The following is a 15,596-nucleotide window of genomic DNA, read 5'->3' as shown; positions in this document are numbered from 1 at the left end:
AGCATACTTTGACAGCTGACATTATCTGTTGAGATTATGTCTAAAATACCGTTTACATAAATAATTCATAAAATAATAACCCTGTACAAAATTGCTTATCTTTATTAGAACAATTACCTTATTTATGATATAGGTACTTGACTTAATTAATTGCATTGTAAAAGTTAAAAGCAGTGACCTAGTTATGCAATAACTTTTACACTTTTTTAAAAATATAACTCATTTAAAAAAATAACATGGTATAGTTTGACACCATCTATCTATCGCCCGTCGGCAAATTCAAACAAAAATGTAACTTGCAGACAATCTTTTACCACCTTTAGTCCAGACAAATTAATATATGTACATAATATATTTTTACTACTAAAAATGAGATGTTTTAACCAAATATTGCTTCAAATATAATGTGCAGAATAATTTTGAATTACGTTCCGCTAATGAACTTGCTTTTTTGTCCTTAAAAGTAGAAAAAAAGTTTCAATAATTATATTGCTTAATATCTAAATATAATCGTTTAACAATTTTAACTGTACTAATGCCCAAATATCAGCTTTTCAAGTGTTAGACTGATTGATTTACAATGAGTAACCGGATTGTAAAAACACCAGCATGGGGACCAGGGCCTGACTTGCAAATTTTTGGACACACATTCGATACTAAGAACCGCTCAAGATAGAAAGCAATTTGTTTAGTTATAGCCAACCTTCAGTAATGGAGAAGGTACCTTAAGAAGAAGAAATAGGTATAATATGTTAGCTGTGAAGCCATATCTTATTTTATTACAAGTATATTATAAAGGTAGCTTTATGCACCTTTCGTCAAAGAAAATAAATTCGACATTCGACGAAAAAGTACTTCGATGATACGGAGTCCAGGATGTTGAGATACCTACCTATCTGGCGCGTCTCCAGGTGGCGGATAGGAGAACTGCTGAAGAAAATTTGTGGCTAGAGTGGCTTAAGGAGGAAAGAAAGGGGGTAAAATCTCTTAATCTCCTACCAAAACCCCGCTGTGGACCAGCTCCTCGTATTCGAGATGAAGGTAACGCGCTATGGATGGAAGGTCGCTGAAATAGTAGCGACCGTAGCGTTTCTCTGGGGGTAAAAAGGCGAAACCCCATTGTAAGTCGGCTTATCCGGTCATACGGGGCTCTGGTCGGGGGACCTGCTAAGGGATCATGAATCAAAAACAAAATCAAACTCTTTCTCTCAGATGAGTAGCTACCCCGGGTGGTATATCAGCTCTGAAGCTGTGGTAAGCTCCCACAACGGGTGTCTCCTCCTCACTATTATCGGAGGACTCCCCGTGTGGACCTTCGTGTCCCTAGTAGCAGCTAATGGCTCCCCTACAGGGGTCTCCGCATTCCCGCTCTTCCGTTCTGGGCGGAATACTTTCACTTGCGGGCCTCCGAAACCACCCCTTCAGAGAGTTCTATTTAAGCTCCCCTGGGGGCTGTAACGACGCTATCCTCCATTAGGGTCTCCGGCCCGCTAGTAGAAGGCCTCTACGTGAACGGTGCCTCTTTGAGAAGCTGCGGTGACTCAAAAGGAAGAGATACAGATGATGACCTCTCAGTTTTACAAACAGGTATTAAGAGGTTAACGATGAAAAAAGAAACAGGACAGGGGCTACAAAAAACCAGGCTCGGGCGGTGCTTCGTGGTAGTGGGTCTTAGTCAGAGCCCTGCGCTTCAGTTTAGTCTTTAGAAGAAACTTCCCTTTCTAATACCGGAGACTGCCATTGGGTTCACATTGAGCGACTTCGAGCTCCTCTTGGCACCTTGGCAGATTCAGGGTGCACGTGACTATTCAGTTGCGGCTCTGCAGAATGAAAGGGACAAAGCTGGGGCTCGCACTGGCTTGTCCCCAAGGCTCAGTCGAATATACGACTCGTCAGGAGGATCACCTGAAAGGCTCCAGTGAGGAGGACAAAAAAGGTGTAGAGACAATTCCTAAATACCGAGAGCGACAGCTCAAGAGGTTATGCACTGTAACCGGTGTCGAAACTGTTAGAGGATCGTTTGCTTGAGGAGTTGAGGGGATAGCCTTTGCAGCCTGATTGTCCGTGAAGGGATAGATGCGTCGGTATTTACAATGGACGAGTTTCTGGAGTTTAGTGGTGCTATGGGAGACTTATTGAGGCGGCTCTCAAGCGGAGCTGTCCTGAAAAGACGCGTGCGTCTACGAAATCCACGCGTCTGTGGAAAAGTCGGTTCATGGTAAAAGCTGTCGACCAGGCCCTGATGGACTTGCTCGTACGAACAATCCAACGATTGCTACACTGGGAGGGGGTGTGGTTCCTTCTATCTTTCAGAACGAGATCTTTGCGATCCTGATATGTGCTCAGAAGATAATAGATAAGGTTTGCTTAGGCCGGACCACCTGTATCTGCTCTGACAATGACAAAGTCAGTTCTAAGCTGGTTCTTGGTTCAATAGAGAACTGGTTGACGTTGCGCTGACCAATAGAATTAACTTGTTATGGATACCGGGACAAACATTGAAACGAATGGACTGATGCCCAGCAAGACTGGGCTCATCCACTCTGCATGTGAGACCCGAACCTCTGATTGGACTACCCTTCAGTACTGGTTGGTGTAGTCCCAAGGAGATATTTTGCGGAAATTCCAGGACATCTGGGCCAGTTGTGGAGGCATAAGAAAGTCTAAGCTCCACATAGTAAGGCCATCCAAAAGTCTTACAGCCCAACTTCTACTTTTAAGCGGCCTGAAGGACCTATGGTCTTCAGGAACATTGACAACCAGGATCTTATGGGCCTAGTCCGTATGATAGGGATGGTACAATGGACGCGCCTTAGGAGGTTTTTTGAGTGTCTGAAGGACTAACAAATGGACCCTGACCCGATCTACCATAACCATAGTGCATAAAGTAAAAGGATCCAGAAGAGAACTCCGATGAAGCTATGTCTAACGTGTACCTATTTGATCAGTAATATAAGTACCTACCAATTCACAATTTATGAAGATGAAGCAGATACTCTACTATATTGATTTCTAATGCTCTGTTGCTAATGATTGCCTATACAAATTATGATAACATTAACGTTAAACTTTGATAACGAAGAAGCTGATACAGAAATGCTTTAATTAAAAAGCCCCTATACCTGCTGTTTTATTATTCGTTACGTATTGTGCGCAATAGAGAAGAGATGCTCTTAGGTGATTTTTTATTTAGGTCAATTGATTTTTAGACCATCGTCTATATCTTCTTCTTCTTCTTCTTCTTCTTTTTATATTAGACCTCTTGACCTGTCTTAACCGATTTTGAGCTTGTATTCGTAGCTGTGATGTTGACTGCCAGCTATCTCGCCACCTTTTAAAGGGCCTTTCTATTGGTCTCTTGCCTGTTGGCTTTGAATCTCTGGCTTTACGGGCTATTTTCTCGCTGTCCATTCTCATCACAGGCTGATTCCACTCTCGTCTTCTTTGTCCTCCCCATCCTACTAGGCCTTGTATGTTACAGATATCTCTTATTCTGTCGTTCGGTATTCTGTCTCTCAGTGTTTTCTCAGTTATTGACCTCAACGTTATCATTTCTGATTCGATGTTCTCAGTATGCTCTTGCTTTCTCCTGTGTCACATCTTGTTTCTATCGCGTACGTCATGATCGGTCTTACACATGATTTGTATTTGTGTACTTTCCCTTCCTGTTTCATATTTTAATTGCTCCAGATGACATCCCTCAGACATCCTGATACGTAATTGGCTTTACTTTTCTTTGCTTGCTTTCGGCACTCTCTTTAACAACTCCATAACTACATATATTTCGAGTCTCACATATTCGAATCTCAAGACTTGTTCAATATATTAGTTCGTTGTTAGTTACTAATGTGCATCTTATGGGTTCCCTCGACATTACCAAGGATTTGGTCTTAGCTTGATATTTTCATGCTATAGTTCTTCGCCAGTGTATTGAAAGTTTGTGCCATTCGCTGTAAGTGATCCTCGTTATCGGAGATTAAGATTGCGTCGTCAGCATAACAGAGGATTTTTGTCTATTTTTCTCCCATCGTATATCCTTTTCCTTTGTCTATATCTAATGTTTTGAAAAATAATATAATAAAAAAATAAGGATGCCCCTATTTAATACACTGATCAAAACGAAATACGAGCACTAACTTAATTTAATGTGAATTGTTTATTGCATTAGGTAGGAAGTTAAATATTTACGTATACCCAGTAGACATTAAGAATTAATAAAGTTATTAAGAATTAATGGGATATCAATTAGTGGGATAACTTTAAATGACTGCTCGATCTGACCCAGTACACTCAGTAGTTATTTGGCGAGTTATTCAGGTTATGGACTGGCCAGCGAGGAGTCCCGATTTGAATCCAATTGAACAAATTTGGGATACAATCGGAAAGCGCTTGAAGGATCGTCAGCCACTAAGAAACCTACAACATATCGAGGAAGTTCTTGTGGAAGAATGGGAACAACTAGATCAAGAAACTATACGAAATATGTGACTGAAAGTAGGACGTCTATGTCTGGACGCCTATGTCTGGACGTTGTGCAGAAATTCAGCGAGGTAGAGGAGCCCATACACGCTATTAGTTTTGTTTTAAAATAATTTTTAGCACCGCTGTTATTAAAAAAATAAATCGAATATTCCACATTTACAGTGGAACCTCGATTATCCGTCAGGGCACGGGACCAAGGGTATGACGGAGAATCGAAAAGACGGTTACCAGAACATTAAAAAAATTCATAGTACATATAGCTCTCAAATTGTATTTGTATGTTTTATTTGACAATATTAGAGGGATTTATGTTAGTACAGTCGAATCAGTTTGATTTAAAATATTCCGAAATCTTTGTTTGTTTTATTGTTACTTCACATGTTGCAACGGCTGAATTTCTTAATCGACGTAAAATCATCAAATCTAATAATTATTGTGCCGTGCGTTTTTATTTTCGGCTTGCGATTCTAACAATAGAACTCTAAAAGCATGGTATCATTTATCAAAATTGAAATTTAATCCAGAGTCCTGAATAAGAACAAAAATTTATTTATATAAAAAAATGCGGTGGTGGCATAACTGCACGTGTACATTTCAACAAATTTCGTTTGGCTTATCGCAATGCTCAAACAAAATGAATTGATGACTAAATTTTTACTTATGTAGTCAATATAACAACTTATGTATAGACCCTGACGGTTAACAGAGGTGAGTTAATAGAGAGACGGATGATCGAGGTTCCACTGTATCACTTTTTATTTTTTTTCACAAGAAAATTTACAGTTCAGTAACAAAAACCTTGCTATATTTATAGCGAAAAGCCTTAGGTTTAATCAAATAAAAATAATACAGTCGAACCCGCTTATTGGAATAGTCTTCGTGCCAAGCAAAAATATTCCTATAACCGGGATATTCTAATACCCGATCATTGATGGCTGGTAGAAATAAGTGTACCTACTGAATAGACCTATATAATAATAGTACATGCTATGTATGTACCTACATTTACATTATATTTATATGGTTTTAGGTCCTCTAATGTCAATGATACAGCAGTGTAACTTATTTTATTAAAAAACCAAATTACATTTTCTGTGCATAAATCCATTAGTAAGCATGAAATGTGTGCAATATGTAAACATGTATATATTATCTTATTTAAAATGCATACGCCAAAATTACCTCTCATTTTTTTTTGAAAAATCTTTAAGTTATACAAATTAGAAAAAATTACATTGAATTGGCCCTCCAGAAATCTTCTTATAATATTACAAACGGTTAGGACTTGCCAAATTGGATGGAATATCCACAAAATCGAAAACATCTTCATCTTTTGCCTCATCTTTCGCTTTAATATTGAGTTGGGTGGTTTCATTGTTTTGTTCTAAATCTTCAGTATCTTCGAAAACCGATAAATTATCGTCAAACGAAACAACTCTTAAAAATATTCGTCCTTTATTTTGTCGAACTCTGTGTTTTGATGAATTGGCACATTGGCAGGCAAAAAACGGATTGTTAAAATAAAAGCGGTTATCAATAAAAGAGAACATTTCTATTCTTGTCTGCCATTGTATTGTCGAAGTTAATAAACCATTAACCAATAAAATTTATAACTGCAACGAGGTAGGTCGCAATAGAAATTTTTACAAGTTTTGTGAGACAAGTAAAAGTAGGTATTTTATGGCCTGTTGTATTTCGTAAAAGGGTCCAACTGGTGCGTAATAAAGTATTTATTATCTGAAAAATATAATAACCCAGACATAATTTTAATTTTTTTGGAAAATATGAATAAAAACTGGTTCGTCCACTTGAATAATATTCGATTAAGCGATATTAATGAATTAAAACATATTCCTATAAGCGGATAAATTTATTAAGGAGTAAATAGAAACGTTTCGGGACCTCAAATTTCTATTCCTTAAACCGGGATATTCCTATAACCGGTACTTCGGGATCTCAAATTTCTATTCCTTAAACCGGGATATTCCTATAACCGGTACTCTAATAAGCGGGTTCGACTGTATATTATGTAATGATAAAAGGAATGATTTGGATTTGAAAACTACGAACATTTTTATAAGTGGCTCCTTTTTCGTTTTGACCAGTGTACATATTATTTTGTTTTCCTTTCTGCAGATTTGTAATATTAGCCATAATCAACATCTCCTCTCTTGTCCTTTAGCTTCCCCCACTCCAAGAAATACGAATCATCTGACTGATTGTAGAGGAAGTGGGGTGGGATTCTTTGTTGATATCGTTCTGGGAAGGACCACTGCCATTATTAATAAACAGTTGAATTTACAGTTTGAAAATCATTTGTTGTCAAGACCTTCAAGTTAATAGTTTTGTTAAATAGGTAAGTCCTAGACTCTTAATATTCTTAAACAAAGGATTTTACATTTTACAACGTTTTTGTAGTGTTATTTGGTAAAATGTATCTAAGGGTTTCTACCCTTTTCTACGATTTTAGATCATAGAACAAGCTTGGTAACCTTCAGATATATTTATAATTTATTTAATAACTACAATTATAGTAACGTCTATAAAAAACTGTACAAAGCGTAATTGTTGAAGAGTACTTCTAATAATAATTTTTCCAGGATACATCATGAAGTTTTTGCTGCTTTTTGTTGCATTTTTTGTGGGTTGCCAGGCCATTTCCTTTGTTGATTTGGTTCAAGAAGAATGGACTGCTTTCAAGGTCAGTTTTTTTTATTATTAATTACATATAAAACATATATAAAAGCAAGTTTGTATTTTCAAACAACTTATTATTAACCCTTAAGTACTAACACCTCGTCTCTCAGACGGCATCGCTTATCGAAAGTGGGATATTTCTATTCCTAGAAAATTTTGAAGGTCACCCGTTTATGACTTTTCAAGTTGGGTTGTTCTTTAGTAGTACTGAATTCGGCAAGTTGCTGCAAGTTTTTATTCGAAAGATATTTAGGCTCAAAGTGTGACTTCCGTCTAATAGACGGGGTGTTAGTATTTGTGCCCAGTTCGTCATTACACATAATGTGCCCCAGTTTGTCAAAAAACATCAAATAAGGGAATAAATACCCTGAGGAACCTCTTTTAAAAGGGTTATATGAGGTGAAGACGACATAAGCGAAGTGGAATCAATTTGTGATGAAAATGTTGTCACTGACTACCATTGCTACACTGTACTAAGTGTAGTACCTGTCAGTTTTTTTTTGTTTTAACATTTTTTAAAAACCTTATTATTTTCATTTTTCTTACTATTTGTTTAACTCGATTATAAATTTTTATTAAGATTCTTTAATTTGTTTAATTTTTATCACACTTTTTGTCAGGAGTAAAAAATTACACAAACAATCCTTCCATTCTTGTTATAATGTCTTTTATTTTAATAAATACAAAAAAACGAGATTAACTACTGTGTTTTTTAGATAATCAATACTTTCAGTAAGTCATCGAGATAATTTTTTGCATTAAAATGTTTAACAAAAACAAAAATTACCACTAAAATGTTAAACCCGTCTGTCAGGCGGTTAGTTAGTGTTTACGCCATTGATTTAAGATGTTAGTACTTAAGGGTTAAATTCTGCCTCTCTATCTAATATTTAATATTTCAGTAGTATTAAAATTTAGCACCTAAATTTTAAATACAATAAGTATTAAGTACTGCGAAATCCAAAAATTATCTAAAGAATTTTCAAAAAGCTTTTTGTTAGGGATTAAAATAGAAAACATACATGAATGAATCCCGTTTTTTTTGCTGACGCAATGCAATAGCTTCTTTGTTTTTGAAGACAGTTATCCAATGAAGCAATAAAAAAATTTGATTTCCTCACCAGTTTAATATAAATATTTATTGAATATTATCAATAATAGTTTGGTAATCAAGTGATCAAGTGTAAGTTGTTTATTTTTTACTACACATGTATTAGTTACTCATCAACAAAAGTTATTATTATTTTCTAAAGGAGCTATTTCAAGACATATTTTTGTCAATATTTTTAAGTACATAGATTAAAATTATAGAGAGGAAAAATAAGTTCATGTGGAAGCTGTGACCTTTATTTTTTCTATATATTCTGTGTTTTGTATTACCTATGTTCTAGCATAGAGCTGCATATTTTTTTATATTGTATTTTGCTCTGTTAGTATTAATCCCCCTTCTATATTATCTAAGATTATTTTTAACCTTTTAAAAACAAAAAAGATGTTTCCCTGTGAAACTATTGAAACAATTTTTAATTTTACTTACCTCATTTCTTAAAATTTAACATCTGGCTAATCTCCTATACTCATATTTATATTCAAAATGAGAATTATCTCATTAGATGTAGTCATTATACAGGGTGTCCCGAAAAGATTGGTCGTAAATTATACTACAGATTCTGGGGTCGAAAATAGGTTGATTAACCTCACTTACCTATATACAATAGTGCACACAAAAAAAGTTACAGCCCTTTGAAGTTACAAAATGAAAATCGATTTTTTTTTCATATATCGAAAACTCTTAAAGATTTTTTATTGAAAATGGACATGCGGAATTCTTCCCATCCCATAAAAATTTTATGGGGTTTTGTTCCCTTAAACCCTCCCAAACTTTTATGTACGTTCCAATTGAATTATTATTGTGGTACCATTAATTAAACACCATGTTTTTAAAACTTTTTTGCCTCCTAGTATTTTTTCGATAAGCCAGTTTTTATCGAGATGCGGCTTCTTTTTTAATATGTTTACATAAAAAATTTATGGAGGTTTCGTTCCTTTAACACTAGAATGTCTGGCTTAGCATACCTACCTAGAAAGCCGGAAGGGATCATTTTGGCCCCACATTCTTTAATCAATTAAAACTCAGTTTAAAGAAATTAAATCAACTAGATGGTATAATCTAATTTTATTTTTTACTTTTATTGTTTAACACATTCGCTGCCCATCAAAAACATTCGGAACACCATACAATTATTTGCCACACATTGCCTTGTTACAACCCTGGCAATGATTTGAAGTATGATTTCCTTTACAAAATATTTTCAACTGATATTTTTTTCGTTTTTGGATAGTAACAGTAATAGTTGTTGGTAGACCTGGTGTTGCTAGACGTAGTTCCAAATTTCAGAAGACAAGGTATGGGGCCCATAATTCTTCACACAGCCGAAGAATAAACTTACGGAAACTGAGTCTACTTCCAGTTATTTCTTTATAAATAATCCATGCATTTATTGCTTCCAAGTCAAGAGTATGATAAAACACGTACATAGGCCATCTTCTTGAAGTTGCTTTTGTAGTAGAAATACGTGTCATTTGGTCCTCTACACCTACACCAATAATTGCATCTTTGTGTTCACTTGTGTTCGCCAACAATTGTATCTGTATTATGTAGATGATCAGTACCAGTATAAGGGTAACCATTTACAATAAACATGCATAAATATAATTTTACCCATTCAACAGGAATTTGAAAGAAAGGATCGTCGAATTTACCAGAAAATGATAATAACTTACACGGGGCCAATTTGGCCCCTTTAGACTTTTATGGTAGATTTGTTAAAAAAACCATTAAATAAATTTAGTAAACAATATTTTTTTGTTTTAAACAAGGCTTTGTATCAAAATATTAAAAGTCATAAAATATGAAAATATTATTGCCTCAAATAAAAAAACTACAATAACTATAAATCGCAACAGGGGCCAAATTGACCCCTTCTGCTTTCTAGTGTTAAACCCCCCAAATGTTTGTCTACGTTCCAATTAAACTTTTATTGCGGTACGATTGGTTAAACACAGTGTTTTTAAAACTTTTTTGCCTCTTAGTATTTTTTCATATTATAAAAATGTAAATTATAAATTTTTCATATTATTACCAGGTCTCTATAATCGTACTTTACCATATACAAATATGTGGTGGATTTGACAAATATTCAAAATATCTGGATAAAAACTGGCTTTTCGAGAAAGTACTAAGAGGCAAAAAAAGTTTTAAAAACATTATGTTATGTTTAAGTAACAGTACTTACTGCAATAATAATTCAATGGGAACATACACAAAAGTTTAGGGAGGTTTAAGGGAACAAAACCCACATCAAATTTTTATGGGGTGCATAAATTTCACTATAATTTTTTTTTTCAAGATGCTCCTACCATAAGAATGCCACATGTCCATTTTCAGTAAAAAATCTCTAGTTTTCAGTAAAAAATAGTTTTCGATATATTGGAAAACATTTATTTTCATTTTGCAACTTCAAAGGGCTGTAACTTTTGTATATGTGCACATTTTGTACTAAGGTAAGTAAGGTTCAATCAACCTATTTTTAATCCCAAAATTTGTGGTATAATTTATGACCAATCTTTTCGGGACACCTTGTACATCTCAAGCTAACAGTATCAAACAGCATATTCTGTACAGTAGTCTTTGTTTGTCCAATATTTATTCAAAAATTCTTAATCTACTATTCTAGAAGCCAATAAAATTTGAAAGCCATAGTATTCTATAATTCAGTATAATCTCTTAGTTGGATAGATTTATTAGGGTAAACCTAGCCTCTAGATTAAAAAAAATCTTTCTCTGCAAACCAGGCATCAATTCTGTATTGGTTTCAGTCAAAAGAAATAGGTATAAGAGCTTTTGGACTTATTTTCAGTTGAAAATACACATGAAAGTTAGATGAAGCCAGATCTTGTGAATAAGAGGTGTGTTTGAGTAATTTAATCCCCATATCGTGACTCCTTTGCTTGGCAACATGAAATTTGTGTGTATGGTATCATGTAGGAAGGAGATATATTTGGACAGCATTTTGTGCCTCCTCTTCATATTTTTTTCTTACAGAATGGTCAATAACATTGAATGGTAATTTAAAGTCGGGTCCATAGATATTTCGCCCGTCGGCAAATTCAAACAGATAACATTTGTATTGTTATGAAATTCGAGTAAACCGATGTCCCTTTGTGATAAGGCACACGCCGGTATTTTTACAACCGGGTTACTCATTGTAAATCAATCAGTTTAACACTTGAAAATGTATACTTGGGCATTAGTACAGTTAAAATTGTTAGACGATTATATTTAGATGAAATATTAAGCAATAGAATTGAAACTTTTTTCTACTTTTAAGGACAAAAAAGCAAGTTCATTAGCGGAACGTGATTCAAAATTATTCTGCAGATTATATTTGAAGCAATATTTGATTAAAACATCTCATTTTTGGTGGTAAAAATATATTAAATACATATATTAATTTGTCTGGACTAAAGGTGGTAAAAGATGGTCTGGAGTTATATTTTTGTTTGAATTTGCCGACGGGCGATAGATAGATGGTGTCAACTTTACATTCTGCATTTATCCAGAAAATCAATCATGACCTCTTTGTCAATCACAGAAAACTGAAGCAAATCACTTGATCCCGATTGCACCAATTATATTAAAAACAAAACCTATTATTAATTAGGAAGCTCATGTTCTTCTCTATCTTCTCTTTATAGTCTAAGAGCTGGGAGCGGATTTTGTGCGTGATAAGTAATATGGAAAAACTATACGGGGATATGTTGAATTAGTTGTGTACATGACTTTCACCAACGGCCGGAAACCAGAGTTGGGGCCGAGGGTAGTTATAAGGGGTCAAAGTCGCGGATTTTATAATTTTTTTTATGACGCTCATGATCGAGATAGTGCACCAAAATTTGGGAATAAGTAGGTCATGACGTACCTAAGTAAAATCTCAAGGGGCTCAACGCTGCGTGGCCGACAAAGGGGTGGGGGTAGGAGTGAATATAAAAAATATAACGGGTTTTTTGCGACCTTCGTGATTGAGATAGTGCACCAAAATTTGGGTATAAGTAGACCATGACATAAATAATTAAAATCCCCAGAGCCGGAAACCAGAATGGGGAGGGAAGGTAGTTATAAGGGGTCAAAGTTCCGTTTTTTATTATTTTTTTTGTGACGCTCATGATCGAGATAGCGCACCAAAATTTGGGAATAAGTAGGTCATGACGTAACTAAGTAAAATCTCCAGGAGTGGAACGCTGCGTGGTCGACAAAGGGGTGGGGCAAGGTTGAATATAAAAAAATGTAAGGGTTTTTTTGCGACGTTCGTGATTGAAATAGTGCACCAAAATTTGGGAATAAGTAGATCATGACATTACTAAGTAAAATCTCCAGAGGCGGAACGCTGCGTGGGGGACAAATGTTGTGCCTGGTCACAAAAAAATAATACACACTGCGACTTTGACCCCTTAAAACTACCCTCATACCCAACTCTGGTTTCCGACTCTGGGGATTTTACTTAGCTAAGTCATGGTCTACTTATTCCCAAATTTTGGTGCACTATCTCAATCTAGCATGTCGTAAAAACACCTTATATTTTTTATATTCACACCTACCCCACCCCTTTATCGGCCACGCAGCGTTCCACCCCTGGAGATTGTACTTAGTTACCTCATGACCTACTTATTCCCAAATTTTGGTGCACTATCTCGATCATGAGCGTCACAAAAAAAATAATAAAAACGGCGATTTTGACCCCTTATAACTACCCTCATGCCCAACTCTGGTTTCCGGCTCTGAGGATTTTACTTAGTTATGTCATGGTCTACTTATTCCCAAATTTTGGTGCACTCTGTCAATCACGTATGTCGCAAAAAAAAAACACTTATATTTTTTGTATTTGCCCCTGCCCCACCCCTTTGTCGGCCACGCAGAGTGCCACCCCGGAAGGTTTTACTTAGTTACGTCATGACCTACTTATTCCCAAATTTTGGTGCACTCTCTCGATCATGAGCGTCACAAAAAAAATAATAAAAACGGCGATTTTGACCCCTTATAACTACCCTCATGCCCAACTCTGGTTTCCGGCTCTGAGGATTTTACTTAGTTATGTCATGGTCTACTTATTCCCAAATTTTGGTGCACTCTGTCAATCACGTATGTCGCAAAAAAAAACACTTATATTTTTTGTATTTGCCCCTGCCCCACCCCTTTGTCGGCCACGCAGAGTGCCACCCCGGGAGGTTTTACTTAGTTACGTCATGACCTACTTATTCCCAAATTTTGGTGCACTCTCTCGATCATGAGCATCACAAAAAAAAAATAATAAAAACGGCGACTTTGACCCCTTATAACTACCCTCATCTCCAACTCTGGTTTCCGGCTCTGGGCATTTTACTTAGTAATATCATGATCTACTTATTCCCAAATTTTGGTCGATTATCTCAATCACGAACGTCGCAAAAAACCCTTTATATTTTTTATATTCACCCCTACCCCCACCCCTTTGTCGGCCACGCAGCGTTCCGCCCCTACAGATTTTACTTAGTTACGTCATGACCTACTTATTCCCAAATTTTGGTGCACTATATCGATCATGAGCGTCATAAAAAAAATAATAAAATCCGCGACTTTGACCCCTTATAACTACCCTCGGCCCCAACTCTGGTTTCCGGCCGTTGGTGAAAGTCATGTACACAACTAATTCAACATATCTCCGTATAGTTTTTCCATATTACTTATCACGCACAAAATCCGCTTCTATCTCTCCGACTATTAGGAAAGATAAATCAATTCTATATTACCATTGAATATATTATTCTCAATATTCACCATGTACTTAATTAAGATAAAAGATAATTCCCTACCTTTCTATTCCTCACAATTTTCAGGGGAACTGTTTTATAAAACTGGCTGTATTGTACTAAATATCTCTACTCTATAATTTCTATGTGTATAAATTAATTTTTGTTCTTTTCGGTATTTTCATCTAGTATTTTCATGCAGTACAGGTATCAAATGAAAGAGGACAAGTTATACCATTAATATGTACCAAAAAAAGTGAAAAGCACAATAATTTTTTTTGTATTCTTGTTTTGAGAATCCACAGTTTTTGTAGCAAAAGAACTTCAAAGCAGAACAATAAAATTATTATATTCACAAAAATAGATAATGGTAGGGGAGCTAAAGCGGGGCTTTTTGCAGTTACTCGAGCGCGTCAGATTACCATAATATGGGGAGAAAGCTGGTAGGCGTAAGAAAATGGATGAGTCAAAAAGTTTCACAAAAAAAGCAAATATTTCGCGAAATGAACGTCAGATCGAAAAAATAAAAAATACGTCTTCAATATTTTTCAAAAATCTATCGAATGGTACTAAACATAACCCCCCACGGAGAGGGGTGGGGGGTAAATTTAAAATTTTAAATATAAACCCCGCGATATATCGCAAAATGAACATCAGATCGAAAAACTGCAAAATACACTTTCAAAATGTTTTTGAAAAACCTATCGAATGGTACCAAACACGACCCCCACGGAGTTGGGTGGGGGTTACTTTAAACTTTTTTTGGTTTTAGGACCTAATAATCACAACCCAATAGGTCCCATAACGCTCGAGTGACTGCAAATTTAGCATACTTTGCTCCCCTACCATAAAAACTATTACTAGATCATTATATTCTCAGTTTGAGAATTTCCCTTAAATATCGCCTCATCCAACAAATTTTTTCTTAGAAGAAAGTATAGAAAGAAAGAAGTAATAAAAATAATAGTAATGGCATGTCTTCCTTTCAGGAGTGTCCAAAAATCTGGGTTTATTTTTATATACACAAGTTTTGTTTTTTCAAAAGTCTATAAATGGTTGCCTTGAACATGAATAGTCTGATTGAATTTTAATTATTTCTAAGAGACATGAATGATAAATGATAATGTAATGATATACCTGCACAGTTTGTGGTGACAACTTACAAATTTTCAACAATAGAAGATTTACAAGGGGCGAATATTTTTATTGCTTTATTATTTTTATTTTACCTTTTTAATGGTAATCGAAAATTTGAAAAAATCGCATTTTTCGCACTAAATTGTTAATAATTAAAAAACAATCCTTACTTTCTGGAGAAAACGTTTGTTTGATTACTATAGTTACATATATATCAATGGAAGAACTCGCCAATTTCTATTTTTATTTTCTGAAGAAGTTATTTTTATTGAGAGAACACAAAGAAATCATTTTATCTTTGTTAGTCCGTTCTTTAACGGTAAAATATTGCAAAACCTCTAAATTGTAAAGAACCGCTTGGATTGACATGAAATTTGGCATACACATAGCTAACAAGTCAAAGAAAAAAAGTGATATTGTGCCGATATGTGCTT

At 35.2% G+C, this 15,596-nt stretch overlaps 1 protein-coding gene across 1 annotated transcript in view; it reads left to right on the top strand.

Moving 5' to 3' along the window:
- The first annotated feature begins 6,674 nt into the window (after positions 1 to 6,674).
- LOC114328826 (cathepsin L) overlaps positions 6,675 to 15,596 on the top strand; it is a 54,011-nt gene continuing 45,089 nt past the window's right edge. Inside the window, exons 1-2 of the mRNA XM_028277774.2 lie at positions 6,675 to 6,838; positions 7,083 to 7,183. Coding sequence (XP_028133575.1) covers positions 7,091 to 7,183 — 93 coding nt within the window. The 5' untranslated portion in view covers positions 6,675 to 6,838; positions 7,083 to 7,090. The remainder of the gene's footprint in view (positions 6,839 to 7,082; positions 7,184 to 15,596) is intronic.

The sequence above is a fragment of the Diabrotica virgifera genome, chromosome 2 (assembly GCF_917563875.1).
Source record: "Diabrotica virgifera virgifera chromosome 2, PGI_DIABVI_V3a".
Taxonomy (NCBI): Eukaryota; Metazoa; Arthropoda; class Insecta; order Coleoptera; family Chrysomelidae; genus Diabrotica; species Diabrotica virgifera.
Note: the sequence above shows the minus strand (reverse complement) of the source record. Positions and strands in the feature narration are given on the sequence as shown.